The sequence below is a fragment of the Mobula hypostoma genome, chromosome Y (genome assembly GCF_963921235.1).
Source record: "Mobula hypostoma chromosome Y, sMobHyp1.1, whole genome shotgun sequence".
NCBI lineage: Eukaryota > Metazoa > Chordata > Chondrichthyes > Myliobatiformes > Myliobatidae > Mobula > Mobula hypostoma.
The window spans coordinates 5561498-5580205 of NC_086130.1; the positions used below are offsets into that span (position 1 = coordinate 5561498).

The window sequence follows — 18708 nt, forward strand, 5'->3', positions numbered from 1 at the left end:
TTGACACCCTTACTAATCAACAATCTGCCAGAATCAGGTTTAATATCACTGGCAGATGTCATGAAATTTGTTAACTTGGTGGCAGCTGTACAACGCAATACATGATAATATAGAGAAAAACTGAATTAAAGTACTCTATTAAAGTAAATAGAGCACAAACAGAAATTTAAAAACAACGGAGTGAGGTATTGTCCAAGGGTTCAATGTCCATTTAGGAATTGAATGGCAGAGGGGAAGAAGCTGTTCCTGAATCGCAGAGTGTGTGCCTTCAGGCTTCTGTACCTCCTTCCTGTTAGTGAGAAGAGGGCATGCCCTGGGTGATATAGGTCCTTCCATATCACCCAGGCCATATGGAAACCGCCTTCCTAAGGCACTACTCCTTGAAGGTGTCTTGGATACGAAGGAGGCTGGTCCCCATGATAGAGCGGACTAATTTTACACTTTTTGCATTGTACTTAATCTTGAGCACTTATCTCCTCTCCTTTAACCAGAGAGTGATGCAGCCAATCAAAAGCTCTCCATAGTACATCTGTAAAAGTTTTTGTGAGTGTTTTATGTGATAAAGCAAATCAATCTCATTTTTAAATATACCCATTGACGTGGTCTCCACAGCCATCTGTGATAATGTGTGCTTAACCACTGTTTTGCTAAAAAAATTCTTCTTCATCTCTGTTCTAAAGTTTCCTCCTCAATTCTGAGGCTGTGCTGTCTGGTTCTAAACTCTCCCCACTACAGGAAACATCCTCGCTATGTCTTCTTCCGCCATCTGCGTCTCCGAGCCTACTTCCTCGGCAAGGACTCTTCCACCCCCACCGATGACCCCTTCTCCTGTCTTCTTCATGGACATCCCGCTCTGGTCTTCTGCCTGCTCTGGATCTCTTTATCGCTAACTACCCACGGGACATCAACCATCTCGACTTCACTGCACCTTGTCCCCATTCCAACCTCACTCCTTCGGAACGCTTTGCTCTCCACTCCCTCCGCACTAATCCTAACCTTATTATTAAACCCGCCGATAAGGGGGGTGCTGTTGTAGTCTGGCGTACTGACCTCTACCTTGCCGAGGCACAGCGACAACTCGCGGATACCTCCTCTTATTTACCCCTCGATCGTGACCCCACTAAGGAGCACCAGGCCATTGTCTCCCACACCATCACAGACTTTATCCGCTCAGGGGATCTCCCATCCACTGCTACCAACCCTATAGTTCCCACACCTCGCACTTCCTGTTTCTACCTCCTACCCAAGATCCACAAACCTGCCTCTCCTGGCCGACCTATTGTCTCAGCTTGCTCCTGCCCCACCGAACTCATTTCTGCATAACTGAACACGGTTTTATCCCCCCCCTTGTTCAATCCCTTCCGACCTATGTTCGTGACACTTCTCACGCTTTGAAACTTTTCGATGATTTTAAGTTCCCTGGCCCCCACCGCTTTATTTTCACCACGGATGTCCAGTCCCTATATACTTCCAGCCCCCATCAGGAAGGTCTCAAAGGTCTCTGCTTCTTTTTGGATTCCAGACCTAATCAGTTCCCCTCTACCACCACTCTGCTCCGTCTAGCGGAATTAGTCCTTACTCTTAATAATTTCTCCTTTGGCTCCTCCCACTTCCTCCAAACTAAAGGTGTAGCTATTGGCACCCGTATGGATCCTAGCTATGCCTGCCTTTTTGTTGGCTTTGTGGAACAATCTATGTTCCGTGCCTATTCTGGTATCTGTCCCCCACTTTTCCTTCGCTACATCGACAACTGCATTGGCGCTGCTTCCTGCACGCATGCAGAACTCGTTGACTTTATTAACTTTGCCTCCAACTTTCACCCTGCCCTCAAGTTTACCTGGTCCACTTCTGACACCTCCCTCCCCTTTCTAGATCTTTCTGTCTCTGTCTCTGGAGACAGCTTATCCTCTGATGTCTACTATAAGCCTACTGACTCTCACAGCTATCTGGACTATTCCTCTTCTCACGCAGTCTCTTGCAAAAATGCCAACCCCTTCTCGAAATTCCTCCGTCTCCGCCGCATCTGCTCTCAGGATGAGGCTTTTCATTCCAGGATGAGGGAGATGTCCTCCTTTTTTAAAGAAAGGGGCTTCCCTTCCTCCACTATCAACTCTGCTCTCAAGCGCATCTCCCCCATTTCACGTACATTTGGTCTCACTCCATCCTCCCGCCACCCCACTAGGAATAGGGTTCCCCGGTCCTCACCTACCACCCCACCAGCCTCCGGGTCCAACATATCATTCTCTGTAGTTCCGCCACCTCCAGTGGGATCCCACCACTAAGCACATCTTTCCCTCCCCCCCCCACTTTCCGCAGGGATCGCTCCCTACGCGACTCCCTTGTCCATTTGTCCTCCCCATCCCTCCCCACTGATCTCCCTCCTGGCACTTATCCGTGTAAGCGGAACAAGTGCTACACATGCCCTTACACTTCCTTCCTTACCACCATTCAGGGCCCCAAACAGTCCTTCCAGGTGAGGCATCACTTCACCTGTGAGTCGACTGGGGTGATATACTGCGTCCGGTCCTCCCGATGTGGCCTTTTATATATTGGCGAGACCCGACGCAGTCTGGGAGACAGCTTTGCTGAACACCTACACTCTGTCCGCCAGAGAAAGCAGGATCTCCCAGTGGCCACACATTTTAATTCCACATCCCATTCCCATTCTGACATGTCTATCCACGGCCTCCTCTACTGTAAAGATGAAGCCACACTCAGGTTGGAGGAACAACACCTTATATTCCGTCTGGGTAGCCTCCAACCTGATGGCATGAACATTGACTTCTCTAACTTCCGCTAGGCCCCACCTCCCCCTCGTATCCCATCTGTTACTCTTTTTTATGCACACATTCTTTCTCTCACACTCCTTTTTCTCCCTCTGTCCCTCTGAATATACCTCTTGCCCATCCTCTGGGTCACCCCTCCCCCCGTCTTTCTTCCCGGACCTCCTGTCCCATGATCCTCTCGTATCCCCTTTTGCCTATCACCTGTCCAGCTCTCGGCTCTATCCCTCCCCCTCCTGTCTTCTCCTATCATTTTGCATCTCCCCCTCCCCCTCTAGCTTTCAAATCCCTTACTCACTCTTCCTTCAGTTAGTCCTGACGAAGGGTCTCGGCCTGAAACGTCGACTGCACCTCTTCCTATAGATGCTGCTTGGCCTGCTGCGTTCACCAGCAACTTTGATGTATGTTACATAGATAGATAGGTAGGAAGGTAGGGAGGTTCGCAGGGTGGTTGGTAGGTAGGTAGCTAGATAGATGGATAGATAAATGGATGGATAAGTAGACAGACAGATAGGCAGACAGCTAGATAGATAGAGAGAAAGTTTGATAGGTAGATAGCTAGATAGTTAGATAGACAGAGATAGAGTAGATAGAGAGTTAGATAGATAGGTAGAGAGATCAGTAGATAGATAAATAGGTAGATCTAGAGGTATGTAGATATTTGGATGTAGGCATTTGGATGGATAGATAGATAGAGAGATAGATAGATGGATAGATAGATAAATGGACAGAGTGATAGAGAGAGACATGGATAGATATATAGATAGAGAAAAAGTTAGATAGAAAGATAGATAGATGGATAAATAGGTAAGTGGATAGAGAACGAGAGACAGATCAATGGGTAGGTAGATACAGAGAGAGAAAGAGATTGATAGATATTTAGTTAGAGACAGAGCGAGAGATGAATAGATAGATAGGTAAGAATGGATGGATGGATAGATGGATAGATAGATTGTAAGAGAGATTGGATAGAGAGATAGATAGTTAGGTAGATAGATCGATAGATAGGTATATAGATAGATAGACAGACACAGATTGATAGATAGATAGGTAGGTAGTTAGATATAGATAGATAGACAGATGGATGAATAGATGGATGGATAGGGAGATATAGATAGAGATAGAGAGTGAGAGAGGGTAGATAGATTGATAGATAGACATAGATGGATAGATGAAAGGATGGATGGATAGATATGTAGATAGATAGAGAGATAAATAGAGAGATAGATAGGTTTGTAAGTAGGAAGGTAGGGAGGTAGGTTGGTAGGTATGTAGGTATTTGGATAGATAAATAGATAGATAGATGGACAGATAGAATGATAGATAGATAGATATATTGATAGGTAGATAGATATAGATAGATAGATGGATGGATAGATAGACACTCAGATAGCCAGATAGGTAGATATTTAGATGGGTGTATAGATGAAGTGAGAGAGAGAGATAGAGACAGAGAGAAAGATGGATAGATAGAGAGAGAGAGAGAGAGAGAGAGAAAGAAAGAGATAGACAGACAGGTATATATAGAGAGATAGGTAGACAGAGAGATAGATAGATAGGTACAGACATGCGACCGCATATTGATAGTGGCTCCCTGACGCTTGGAAATTATATACAATATCCTGGAAATTGATTTTTGGGAGAGGGCATCCAGATTGGTCTGTCTTTGTGCTAAGTAGACCTATCAGTTTTCTCTTTGGGCAGGTTTTATAGTCGACCTCAAAAATAATTACAAAGTTGCTTGCTGCACTGTTTGCAAGTGACTTTTCTATTGCCCATGGTGGGTTAAAATGTAAAAGACACGTTGAGGTGAGTTTAACAGGCGTCATTTGTTCATGAGCTTTGCTAACGTTATTTAAATTACCTGGCTAGGGGCTAAGGAGCTACTCTATGGATGTCCTACGTGATGAGGCCAAACTCCCTGTAAACTTGCTTAAAGTTGTAATAGAATAAATATGATAAGTACATATTTTACTGTCACATTTTCTGCATATACCCAACTTGGGATACAGATTCTCCAAAATCACTAAACAAAGTATAACATACACCCTTGGAGGTCGAGCGGGGGGCGGGGGCGTGGAATATGGCCTGGTTGCGGGGGTGCTACCTCCCTGAAATGAGTTTTTGCAGGGTGGGATGTCTGTAGGTAGGTAGGTTGGTAGTTAGATATAGATAGATACATAGACAGCCAGATAATTATTTCTCGGAAATAATCTCAAAACAATCGTCTCATTTGAATTGAAGTCACGGCTCTTCTGTCGGTCACTCTGCGTTTATTCGCATGACCGAGGTAGTATAAGCGCGCACCGGGTAGAAAAAGTGGCGAGCTGTCCGAGGGGTAGGTAGAGTGCCCGCGCACGCGTGCCCAAGAGTTCCCGCCTCTTCCTTTCTTAGCCCTAGCCCGAGCCCGCTCGTACGTCCACTGGGGCTTTCTACAAGATGGCGTCCGGCGGTGCAACGAGAAACGGCAACCTTCCGCAGACCTCACTGCCACCACCGCAGCCGCATAAAACCGGGTCCGCCAGAATCAACTGTTACGAGATTGAAAGGACCATTGGCAAGGGCAACTTCGCCGTGGTCAAACTGGCCACTCACATCATCACCAAGGCTAAGGTAATAGATCTTCTCTCGCGTATGTGTCTCGAGCTAAATAAAATGTGTAACGTTGTTATTTCCTTCCTCCAACCAATCATGGTCACCTTACTTCTGCTGAAGTTTGCTGCAGATGAGTGAAGGCCTGCTGTTTGAAATGGCCCATTTCAGGGTAAAGCCCAATTTGGGTTTGACATTTGTCTGTAGGGCAGAAACGACGCTTTTCGGTTAGACCTTCGTCGTTGTGAAAAAAGGCCGACAACTTGGATTACCAAGAGTTTTCCGTTCTTATCTGCCCTATGGCGTCGTCGATGACATTTGTCCCTTTATTCGACTGGAGGGAGGGGATGTCAACTAGGCCTGTTCTCAGTCAATGCGATTTTTCCTGACATGTTTTTCCCGAAGTTTCGAGGGCCTGTTTGTTGCTTCTGGGCCCTTAAAGTTGCGTCACACGCAAATGAACACTTTGCGCTCACGTACAAAGTTGGGTATTCAATTATTCGTGAAAGGAACTGAAAACATCACGGTCCGGAATTTACCATATAATAATTTTCATTTTACTCTACGTGCATTGATCATGATTTTTGTGATGATCTGCGATAATATATGTAGCCTTAGAAGCTGACCTGAGAAATAGTTTTAATTGAAATTATAGTTACGGTACTTCATTATTTGCAGGGGAAACGTGAGTGTTTACCTATTTCTTGTAAACAGAGTGAAATTATCATTGCCAATCATTTCCAGTAATTACTCTGTGTGAGATATATTAATCATACAATGTTTGGTAGAACAAAATTTTGAATTTGGTGGAAATACTTAATGGAATATCTAATATCAACGTTTACAAATGAGATTTGGTGGGGGTGGGGGGTGTTACACATTTGTCAATTGCCAGATTTAAATATATTACCTACAAATTAAGGATTGAAAGGTCAATCCCAGTTCACTATTTATTCTTGTAAATTAACATGCATTACCGTAACTAATTTGTGATCTTTGTGCGATTAAATAGGTTTCATGTTTCAATCATATAATGAACCATTTTCAGTAGAATGGAATTTACCGTTTCAAAGATAAAAATAAAGAAGTACATCAGTATTTTAGTGTTTTAGGGCCGTCAGTATTTTATGTGCTGCATTAATCTTTCCAAATATGGCAGATTCTTCTGAAAGTAGTAAGTAAATAATTAACATATGACAAAGCAATTTTAAATCATTTTCATTATAATTGTGATGATTTTGGATGTTACAACTGACTTCAGTATTGGAATATCCTTTCAGATATACTGTATAGCCTAATTAATTTACTCTTTTCTTATAGTTAATCATAAGCCACCATTTTTGTTGTACCCTTTAAAAAATAGGCTCTGCTATGATGATTGATATATACTAAATACAGAAATTTTGTACAGTATTACTATGATAGGAAGTCTTTGACAATTGTTGAGTGTACTGTCATTAACCTTTAATACTTTAGCATAAAAATGTTTTTTATTGTATTGCAGAAAGGAATTCTTCACATTGTTCATTCACATCTTTTTGATACTTTGAGGTGAAATGAATGCTTTCTAGTCAAATTTGCAGAAAATTAAAATTGAAGTGAATTTTTTAGGGACATACTTAACATTTTAGCTAGGCAACCCAATTGAAACTACAATGATTAATCGAGAGTAGATATACTATATCATGTAATAGATACCGTTATTGTTTTGCTGACTCTTGTTAATTCTGGTGCGGTGACAATAAAATTTTATAACATTGGCTCTTTGCTTCAGCATTAGACTTCACATTAGGAATTGCTTTTGAATTTTTTTGACTACAGCTAGTTTGTGACAAAGAGTGCTAATAACGTCTCTGTATATCCTTGTTCTAAATCCCTACAATTTGGTCCTTTCCTGGTTTGTATATGATTTTATTACAGAGTGAACAGGCATAAAACTAAAAATGAACTAAAGAAAGTAATCAGCCTTAGCTGTTCAGAATATTATAAATGAATTTTTTCTGCATATATATACATATATAGCCTATGATAGTTTTCTGGAATGTTATTGTATTCATGAAAGATAAGAATAATTTTGGTAGGAGGAGCGTGAATGTGGTCAGAGTTATAGCTGCAATCGGTGATTTTGTGACTGGCTTCCTTGAAATTCAGGAAAAGGAGCTCTGCGGATTTTTCACCTTCTTAAACCAGAGGTGGAACGGTCCATTTTAATACAGAGCCAAGAAACAATTTTATTTTGATTATGTGGAAGTAGGTGACAGCCAAAGAAATATTGTGCTTCTTTAATAACTTTGAACTAGACTTCATTGTTCTTGAAAATTGAAAATGTGTTCCTAGTGAAGTTAACTCTTATTAGTTATTCTAGAAATCAGTTGTCTTTGGGTAAAATATAATCCTGCAATCTCAAACTACATTTTTTGCTTTTAAAGAACCTAGTTAATAATTGTATAATCCTAGGTTCTTTTCTAACAAGTTCAAAGGGGACTACATATGTTCCTGAAAGTGTTATTTTCTTTCATTTTTACCCAGTGTGTATCTGAATGCTGTGTAACGAAATAACTTTAGAAATATAAGCATGGACTATTTTATTCAAAGCCACTGTCTGTCACTCTTTATTTTCAGCCTGATTGGGGCTGAGTATTCATAGATTCACCAAACAAAAGGAATTCTGCAGATGCTGGAAATTCAAGCAACATACATCAAAGTTGCTGGTGAACGCAGCAGGCCAGGCAGCATCTGTAGGAAGAGGTGCAGTCGATGTTTCAGGCCGAGACCCTTCCTCAGGACTAACTGAAGGAAGAGTGAGTAAGGGATTTGAAAGCTGGAGGGGGAAGGGGAGATGCAAAATGATAGGAGAAGACAGGAGGGGGAGGGATAGAGCCGAGAGCTGGACAGGTGATAGGCAAAAGGGGATACGAGAGGATCATGGGACAGGAGGTCCGGGAAGAAAGACGGGGGGGGGGGACCCAGAGGATGGGCAAGAGGTATATTCAGAGGGACAGAGGGAGAAAAAGGAGAGTGAGAGAAAGAATGTGTGCATACTCCATCCTCCCACCATCTGCTCTCACTCCATCCTCCCACCACCCCACTAGGAATAGGGTTCCCCTGGTCCTCACCTACCACCCCACCAGCCTCCGGGTCCAACATATTATTCTCCGTAGCTTCCGCCACCTCCAACGGGATCCCACCACTAAGCACATCTTTCCCTCCCCTCCCCCCTGCATTCCGCAGGGATCGCTCCCTATACAACTCCCTTGTCCATTCGTCCCCCCCCATCCCTCCCCACTGATCTCCCTCCTGGCACTTATCCGTGTAAGCGGAACAAGTGCTACACATGCCCTTACACTTCCTCCCTTACTACCATTCAGGGCCCCAAACAGTCCTTCCAGGTGAGGCATCACTTCACCTGTGAGTCGACTGGGGTGATATACTACATCCACCGGCTCCCGATGTGGCCTTTTATATATTGGTGAGACTCGACGCAGACTGGGAGACCGCTTTGCTGAACATCTACGCTCTGTCCACCAGAGAAAGCAGGATCTCCCAGTGGCCACACATTTTAATTCCACATCCCATTCCCATTCTGACATGTCTATCCATGGCCTCCTCTACTGTAAAGATGAAGCCACACTCAGGTTGGAGGAACAGCACCTTATATTCCGTCTGGGTAGCCTCCAACCTGATGGCATGAACATTGACTTCTCTAACTTCCGTTAAGGCCCCACCTCCCCCTCGTACCCCATCTGTTACTCATTTTTATGCACACATTCTTTCTCTCACTCCTTTTTCTCCCTCTGTCCCTCTGAATATACCCCTTGCCCATCCTCTGGGCCCCCCCCCCCTGTCTTTCTTCCCGGACCTCCTGTCCCATGATCCTCTCATATCCCCTTTTGCCTATCACCTGTCCAGCTCTTGGCTCCATCCCTCCCCCTCCTGTCTTCTCCTATCATTTTGGATCTCCCCCTCCCCCTCCCACTTTCAAATCTCTTACCTTTCAGTTAGTCCTGACGAAGGGTCTCGGCCTGAAACGTCGACTGTACCTCTTCCTAGAGATGCTGCCTGGCCTGCTGCGTTCATCAGCAACTTTTATGTATGTTGCATAGATTCACCATTCTGTTTGAGGAAATTTCTCTTCAGTCTCATATGGCCCATACTTTCTTTTGAGAGTTTAACCCTATTTGAACATCCCTTGTGTGTGGTCTTAATAGAAGTCTGAATAAAACACATCCAGCGGTTCTCCCCCTTCCACTTAATTTGTCACAATTTTCAAGGTAATCTGTAATTCAGTATTTTTTTCAGTATAGAATTTAGCATCTCTGATTAGTCCAATGGCTATTCCCCTATCTTTTCTTGCTTTTGTAAATAGTAGGATTGTAGCGGTGTGCTAGACACAGCGCTAGAATAACGACACGTAGTCGGTGAGTTGGAGTTGCAATAAAAGAGATTTATTCAAACTTCGCAGCCTCCTTTAAAGTCTTTCTGTTCCCCCCTCCTCTGCCTGGGCGGGACTGCTGTGGGGAATGCATATTCGCAGCGCGAGGGATTTTCCCCCTGCTGGTGAGGATGGCCTGGCGCCCTTTTTGGGGCCAGCCACTCTGCCGGTGCGCGCTGGTTTGTGTGTGCTAGAAAGTGGATCGCCCGACCCTGGATGAGTTGTTCCAGCACTCCACCGACCGCTGTGTTGGATGCGTCCACCGTGAGGGCAGTAGGAGTGTCCGTTCTGGGGTGCAGTAACGTCATGGCGTTTGCCAAGGCTTCTTTGGTTTTAACTAAAGCGGCTGCGGCCTCTTCGTCCCAGGTAATGTCCTTGCCCTTACCCGACATCAGGGTGAACAGGGGGCGCATGATTCGGGCTGCTGAGGGGAGGAAACGGTGGTAGAAATTCACCATACCCACGAATTCCTGCAGGCCTTTGGTTGTGTTGGGCCGGGTGAAGTGGCGGACCGCGTCTACCTTGGCGGGCAGAGGGGTTGCCCCGTCTTTAGTAACCCTGTGGCCCAGGAAGTCGATGGTGTCGAGTCCGAACTGGCATTTGGCCGGGTTGATTGTAAGGTCAAATTTGCTCAGTCGGGCGTAGAGTTGACGGAGGTGGGACAGATGCTCCTGACGACTACTGCTGGCTATGAGGATGTCATCCAAATAGATGAATGCAAAGTCCAGGTCGCGTCCATTAGCCGCTGGAACGTCTGTGTGGCTTTCTTTAGGCTGAACAGCATTCAGAGGAATTCGAAAAGACCAAACAGGGTGATGAGTGCTTTTTTGGGGTTGTCGTCCGGATGTACCGGGATTTGATGGAATCCCTGGACGACGTCTACCTTGGAAAAGATCCTTGTGCTGTGTAGGTTTGCTGTGAAGTCTTGAATATGCAGCACGGGGTAGCGGTCTGGCATTGTAGCCTCGTTCAGCCTGCAGTAGTCGCCGCATGGTCTCCAGCCCCCCCCCCCCAGTTGCCTTGGGCACCATGTGCAGTGGGAGGCCCATGGCTGTTGGAACGTCGTATGTTCCCCAATTCCTCCATCTTCTTGAACTCCTCCTTTGATAGTCAGAGCTTGTCTGGGGGGAGCCTTCGAGCACAGCCGTGCAGGGGTGGTCCCTGGGTCAGGATGTGGTGCTGTACTCCGTGAATGGCGGCCGTGAACTGCGGTGTCAGAACTGATGGGAAATCCTCCAGGACTCTGGTGAATTCGTCATCGGACAGCGTGATGGAGTCCAGGTGTGGGGCTGGCAACTTGGCTTCGCCCAGGGAGAACGTTTGAAAAGTCTTGGCATGGATTAGTTGTTTCCCTTGCAGGTCGACCAGCAGGCTGAGGGCGCGCAGAAAATCTGCCCCCAGGAGTGGTTGGGCCACGGCAGCCAGTGTGAAGTCCCACGTGAACCGGCTGGAGTTGAACTGTAGCCGCACCGTGCGGGTGCCGTAGGTCTGTATTGTGCTGCCATTTGCGGCCCTCAGGGTGGGTCACGGTTCTCTGTTGCGGGTGTCGTAACTTGTTGGAGGTAAGATGCTGATCTCGACCAAAATGCGGTGTCCCGACTGCTTGTCCCAGACATACAGGAGGCTGTCCTGATGGCCAGCCACCGTAGCCATCAGCAGCGGCTGGCCCTGGCGTTTCCCGGGAATTTGCAGGGCGGTCTGCCCCAGCGGTCCTCTGTGCTCCACCGCTGGTGGTAGAAACACCATTGTTCGTTGGGCTCCTCACTTCCGTCGCCGGGTTTTGTAGGCTCTGCTGCCGGGCCTGGTCTGGTCTGCCGTTGGGCACGCGGCTTGGTGATCTGTGCGACGGACGCCCCTCTCTCTTTCCTGGCATTCCACAGCACATCTGCTCGGGCTGCCACCTCCCGGGGGTTGCTGAAATCTACATCGGACAGCAGCAGGCATATGTCCTCGGGCAGTTGCTCTAGGAACGCCTGCTCAAACATCAGGCAGGGTTTGTGTCCTTCAGGCAGGACCAGCATCTCGTTCATTAATGCTGATGGTGGCCTGTCTCCCAAACCATCCAGGTGCATTAAACGGCGTGCTCGTTCGCGCTGTGAGAGTCCGAAAGTCCTTATGAGCAGGGCTTTGAATGCTGTGTATTTGCTGTCCTCCGGGGGCGACTGTATAAACTCCTCAACTTGTGCAGCAGTCTCCTGGTCGAGGGAGCTCAGCACGTAGTAGTAGCGAGTGGACTCCGAGGTTATCTGCCGAATGTGGAATTGTGCTTCTGCTTGTTCGAACCATAAATGGGATCGCAGCGTCCAGAAGCTTGGCAGTTTTAACAAAACTGCGCTAACAGATGCAGCATTGGTCATCTCTGGTCCAAATATCGTTTGGGCCGTCGGGGTCACCAATTGTAGCGATGTGCTACACACTGCGCTAGAATAACCACACGGAGTCGGTGAGTTAGAGTTGTGATGAAAGAGATTTATTCAAACTTCGCGGCCTGCTTTAAAGCCTTCCCGTTCCCGCCCTCCCTGGGCGGGATTGCTGTGGGGAATGCATGTTCCCAGACCCTTTCTGCGCGCGGGATTTTCCCCCTGCTGGTGAAGATGGCCTGATGCCCTTTTTGGGGCCGGCCCTCTGCCTGCGCGCGCTGTTGTGAGCCGGTTCGTGTGTGCCAGAATGTCGGTCGCCACAGGCCTACATTAGTACCTGCTTTCGCTAACTGAAAGAAATCCGAAAAGGATTTTCGCTTTTACGAAAAAAGGCGAAAGATGAAAATAACGTTCAGCGTTTGTTTAGCAGCAAGCCGTTATACAGGCAGTGCGCACTCCAAGCAGCACCGCCAAACTCCTTCCCTGGGAACTACACTCAGCATCAAGCCATCATAGCTTTGAACTGTCTGTGAGCATCTGTGCTTTATCTCGATTTATTTTGTGCATCCGTTAGCAAGATGTGTCCTAAAGTATCAGAAAAGCCTAAGAGAGCTCGTAATGGTACTCCGTGTCTGGGCATGGCTGCCGTGAACTGCGGTGTCAGTACTGATGGGAAATCCGCCAGGACCCTGGTGAATTCATCGTCGGACAGCGTGATGGAGTCCAGGTGTGGGGCTGGCAACTGTGCTTCACCCAGGGAGAACGTTTGAAAAGTCTTGGCGTGGACTAATCGCTTTCCTTGCAGGTCGACCAGCAGGCTGTGGGCTCATAGAAAATCTGCCCCCAGGAGTGGTTGGGCCACGGCGGCCAGTGTGAAGTCCCACGTGAACCGGCTGGAGCTGAACTGTAGCCGCACCGTGCGGGTGCCGTAGGTTCGTATTGTGCTGCCATTAGCGGCCCTCAGGGTGGGTCCCGGTTCTTTGTTGCGGGTGTCGTAACTCATTGGAGGTAAGACGCTGATCTCCGCTCCGGTGTCGACCAAAAAGCGGCGTCCCGACTGCTTGTCCCAGACGTACAGGAGGCTGTCCTGATGGCCAGCCGCCGTAGCCATCAGCGGCGGCTGGCCCTGGCGTTTCCCGGGAAATTGCAGGGTGGTCAGCAGCGGCGGGCCTCTGTGCCCCACCGCTGGTGGTAGAAACACCATAGTTCGTTGGGCTCCTCACTCCCGTTTCCGGATTTTGTAGGCTCTGCTGCCAGGCCTGGTCTGGTCTGATGTTGGGCACGCGGCTTGGTGATCTGTGCGACGGATGCCCCTCTCTCTTTCCTGGCATTCCACAGCACATCTGCTCGGGCTGCCACCTCCCGGGGGTTGCTGAAATCTGTGTTGGACAGCAGCAGGCATATGTCCTTGGGCAGTTGCTCTAGGAACGCCTGCTCAAACATCAGGCAGGGTTTGTGTCCTTCAGGCAGGACCAGCATCTCGTTCATTAATGCTGACGGTGGCCTGATTCCCAAACCATCCAGGTGAAGTAAGCAGGCAGCTGGTTCGCGCTGTGAGAGTCCAAAAGTCCTTATGAGCAGGGCTTTGAATGCTGTGTATTTCCCATCCTCCGGGGGCGACTGTATAAACTCCTCAACTTGTGCAGCAGTCTCCTGGTCGAGGGAGCTCAGCACGTAGTAGTAGCGAGTGGACTCCGAGGTTATCTGCCGAATGTGGAATTGTGCTTCTGCTTGTTGGAAACATAAGCGGGGTCGCAGCGTCCAGAAGCTTGGCAGTTCTAACGAAACTGCGTGAACAGATGCGGCGTTGGTCATCTCTGGTCCAAATATCGTTTGGGCTGTCGGGGTCACCAATTGTAGCGGTGTGCTACACACAGCGCTAGAATAACCACACGGAGTCGGTGAGTTGGAGTTGTGATGAAAGAGATTTATTCAAACTTCGTGGCCTGCTTTTTTTTAATATAATTTTAATTGAATTTTCAAAATGAATACATGAAAAGATAGTGTCTACCCTCCCCCCTCCCCTTAACCCTCCCCCCCCATATATAGTCCTACCTAAAAAAGAAGAAAGAAGAACCGCCTGGATGTTGGAAGGTTTCCACATGCTCCATGGAGTTCAAAATAAATTTGGTACACTTATTCGTTACTTTCCCCAAGGGACCAAGATCTTTATCGGAGCACTTAAATATGCCATCCTATCTTTTGTAAATAAGGGCGCCAAATATTCAGAAACGTTACATATTTATCTCTTAAATTATAAGTAATTTTTTCGAGTGGAACAGAACTAGCCATTTCATTATTCCAACGATTCATACTTAAACACGAATCAGATTTCCAAGTAACTGCTATAGTCTTCTTAGCTACTGCCAACGCAATTTTCATAAATTCTTTCTGATATTTATTCAATTTAAGTTTCGGCTTTATCCCTTCAATATCACCTAATAGAAATAATACAGGGTTATGTGGAAGTTGAGTTCCGGTAATTTGTTCCAATAAGACTCTTAAATTTATCCAAAAGGGTTGAATTTTAGAACAAGACCAAGTAGAATGTAAAAAAGTACCAATTTCTTGATTACACCGAAAGCATTTATCGGATAGATTTGAATTTAATCTATTTATTTTTTGTGGTGTAATATATAATTGGTGTAAAAAATTATATTGTACTAAACTAAGTCGAACATTTATTGTATTTGTCATACTGTCAAGACAGGGTCTTGACCAACTTGTTTCATTAATATTAATATTCAGATCTGTTTCCCATTTTTGTTTTGACTTATGGATTCCTTGTTTAATTGTCTGTTCTTGAATCAAATTATACATAAAATAAATAAATTTTTAAATTTTCCCTTTTTGAATTAAAGTTTCAATTTCATTAGGTTTTGGCAAAAACATTGTTTGACCCAGCTTACCTTTTAAGTAAGCCCTTAATTGAAGGTAACAAAAGAAAGTATTATTTGATATTTTATATTTATCCTTTAATTGTTCAAATGACATCAATATACCTCGTTCATAACAATCTCCTATAAATTTAATCCCTTTTTGGTACCAATTATATAAAAGTTGATTGTCCATTGTAAAAGGAATAAGTCTGTTTTGAAACAAAGGTCTCCTTGCTAATAAAGATTTTTGTATTTCATTATCAACATTTATCTTATTCCATAGATCAATCAAATTTATTAATATAGGAGATTCTTTCTTTTCCCGTATCCATTTAGATTCCCATTTATATATAAAATCTTCAGGTCTATTTTCTCCTATCTTGTCTAATTCTATTCTAATCCATGCTGGTTTTCGATCATTGAAAAAAGATGCAATAAATCTAAGTTGATTTGCTTTATAATAATTCTTAAAGTTTGGAAGTTGTAACCCTCCTAACTCAAATTTACATGTCAATATTTCCAGTGATATTCTTGACATTTTACCTTTCCAAAGAAATTTTCTCACACATTTATTTAACAGTTGAAAAAATTTCTGTGGCAATTGTATTGGTAATGTTTGAAACAAATACTGTAATCTAAGAAATATGTTCATTTTTACAACATTGACTCTACCTACTAATGTTATTGGTAGTATCATCCATTTGTCAAGATCTTCTTGAATTTTTTTCAATAGTGGTAAATAATTAAATTTATATAAATTCTTTACATCATTGTCAAGTCTTATACCTAAATACTTTATACCATTTACTGGCCATCTAAATTGGGTTGCTAACCGACATTGACTATAGTCTCCTTTAGTAAGAGGTAAAATTTCACTTTTATCCCAATTTATTTTATAACCTGATACCTTCCCATATTCATTCAATCTAGAAGATAATTTATGTAACGAATGTTGTGGGTTTGTTAAATAAATCAAAACATCATCGGCAAAAAGATTAATTTTATATTCCTCCTGATTGACTCTAAAACCCGTAATATCTGGATCAATTCTGATTAATTCTGCTAATGGCTCTATCGCCAGTACAAATAAAGCAGGTGATAATGGACAACCTTGTCTAGTTGACCTTTTTAACTGGAATGGTGTTGAAATTTGAGAGTTTGTCACTACTTTAGCCTTCGGGTTAGAATTTAAAATTTTAATCCAATTTATAAAAGATATTCCTAACCCATATTTTTCTAATACTTTAAATAAAAAATCCCATTCTAATCTATCAAATGCTTTTTCTGCATCCAAGGCTACTACTATACTCTTCTCGTCCCTTTTTTGTGCCAAATGAATTATACTGAGTAGCCGAGTTACATTATCTGCCAATTGTCTATTTTTAATAAATCCTGTTTGATCCATATGTATTAATTTTGGTAAGTATTTAGATAATCTATTCACTAAAAGTTTTGCTATTATTTTATAATCTGTATTCAATAAAGAAATAGGCCTGTATGACGATGGTTTCATAGGGTCTCTGTCTTTTTTTGGCAATACTATTACAATCGCTGTTGAAAAAGATTCTGGGAGTTTATGTGTTTTTTCTGCTTGACGTATTAACTCCATAAAGAGAGGAAATAATAAATCTTTAAACTTTTTATAAAATTCAGGTGGAAAACCATCTTCTGCTGGAGATTTATTACTTTGAAGTGATCCTAAAGCTTCTTCAACTTCTTTTAATGTAAAAGGCATATCTAATCCCCTCTGTTCTTCCAAATTCAATTTTGGAAGAGTTACTTGTGATAAAAAACCTTTCTATCTCATTAACATCATTTTGTGATTCTGATTGATATAATTCAGAATAAAAACTTTTAAAGGTTTCATTTATTTCAAGAGGTTATAAGATATTTTATTTGCGCTTGTTCTAATTGCATTTATTGTTTTGGAAGCTTGTTCTGTTTTCAACTGCCAGGCAAGAATTTTATGTGCTCTCTCACCTAACTCATAATACCTTTGCTTATTTCTTATAATTGCTTTTTCCATTCTATATGTCTGAAGCATATTATATTGTAACTTCTTATTGACAAGTTGCCTTCGTTTTTCTTCCGACATATAACTTTGAGATTCTTTTTCTAATTTTGTAATCTCTTTTTCCAATTGATCTAATTCTGCCATATATTCTTTCTTAATTTTAGACATATAACTTATTATCTGGCTCCTCAAATATGCTTTCATCGCATCCCATAATATAAATTTATCATCCACTGAGTGAAAATTTGTATCCAAAAAAAATTGGATCTGCTTTTTCATAAGATCACAAAAATCTTGACGTTTTAATAATGTTGAATTAAATCTCCATCTATAAGCCACTTCTTCCTTATCAGTCATTATTATTGTCATAACAAAGGAGAATGATCTGACAATATTCTTGCTTTATATTCCATATTTTTCACTCTGTGTTGAATATGCATTGATAATAGGAAAAAATCTATCCTTGAATAAGTTTTATGTCTATGAGAATAGAACGAATAGTCTCTTTCTTTAGGATTGATTCTTCTCCATATATCAATCAAATTTAAATCTTTCATCTATGATAAAGTTAGATTTACTACCTTTGATTTTATAACAGTCTTAGTTGATCTATCTAAGATTGGGTCTAAGCAAAAATTAAAGTCTCCTCCAATTAATATTTTTTCATGTGCATCCGCCAAATTCAGAAAAGCTTCTTGTATGAATTTTGCATCATTTTCATTTGGTGCATAAATATTCATAAATGTCCATAATTCAGAGAAAAGTTGACAATGTGTAATCACATATCTCCCCGCAGAATCAGTTATTACATTTTGTATTCTAATTGGTAACGTTTTATTGATCAAAATTGCTACTCCCTCGCTTTTGAATTAAATGAAGCCGCAACAACACTTCCCACCCAATCTCTCTTTAGTTTCTGATGTTCTGTTTCTGTTAAATGCTTTTCCTGTAAAAAGGCTAAATCTATCTTCATTTTCTTAGTATGTGTTAAGATTTTTTTTCTTTTCACTGGTCCATTAGCCCATTAACATTAAAACTCAAAAAATTCAATAAATTAGCCATTATTCTTAACAAAGTTACTCCAATCTAAAACATTACTTATCTTCTCATAGTTCCTTGGGGAATCTCTTTGAACTTCACCATGTTGCTATGTGTCTCCCTCCCAACCCTCCACGCAAAAAGAAAAAAAGAAGATAGAAAAGATACAAAAAAAGAAAAAACAAAATACCCCCCCCACTAATGTTGTGAATGAAAGGATACACACCACTACCCCCCTCCATTTTGCGGGTCGTGGCTAAAGCCACGCTTGCACACATGATTAGCGTAGCAATCGATCAGTGCTTCTTCCAGCTCCCCCGCAACAAAAAAAAATTATATATATATAAACAAAATTAATATTACTATTCCCAACTAGTATTCTTCAAATTTTAATCTTTCTTCCCCCCCGTATAATTAATAATGTATTTATATATTCACCCGCCCAAAAATTCAACAAGTCCATTCTTTGACCCAGTCTTCATCTTCAATCTATCTCGCTCCCCTGGATTTGTTCTTGTATCTGATGAATATTCAGAGAATCTCGCACAAACTGCTCCGCTTTCTGGTAGTCATCAAAAAATCTTTTTTCTCCACCAGCCAAAAAAATCTT

At 43.2% G+C, this 18708-nt stretch overlaps 1 protein-coding gene across 1 annotated transcript in view; it reads left to right on the forward strand.

The window, feature by feature from the left end:
* The first annotated feature begins 5222 nt into the window (after positions 1–5222).
* LOC134341058 (serine/threonine-protein kinase SIK3-like) overlaps positions 5223–18708 on the forward strand; it is a 410314-nt gene continuing 396828 nt past the window's right edge. The window contains exon 1 of the mRNA XM_063038806.1: positions 5223–5396. Coding sequence (XP_062894876.1) covers positions 5223–5396 — 174 coding nt within the window. The remainder of the gene's footprint in view (positions 5397–18708) is intronic.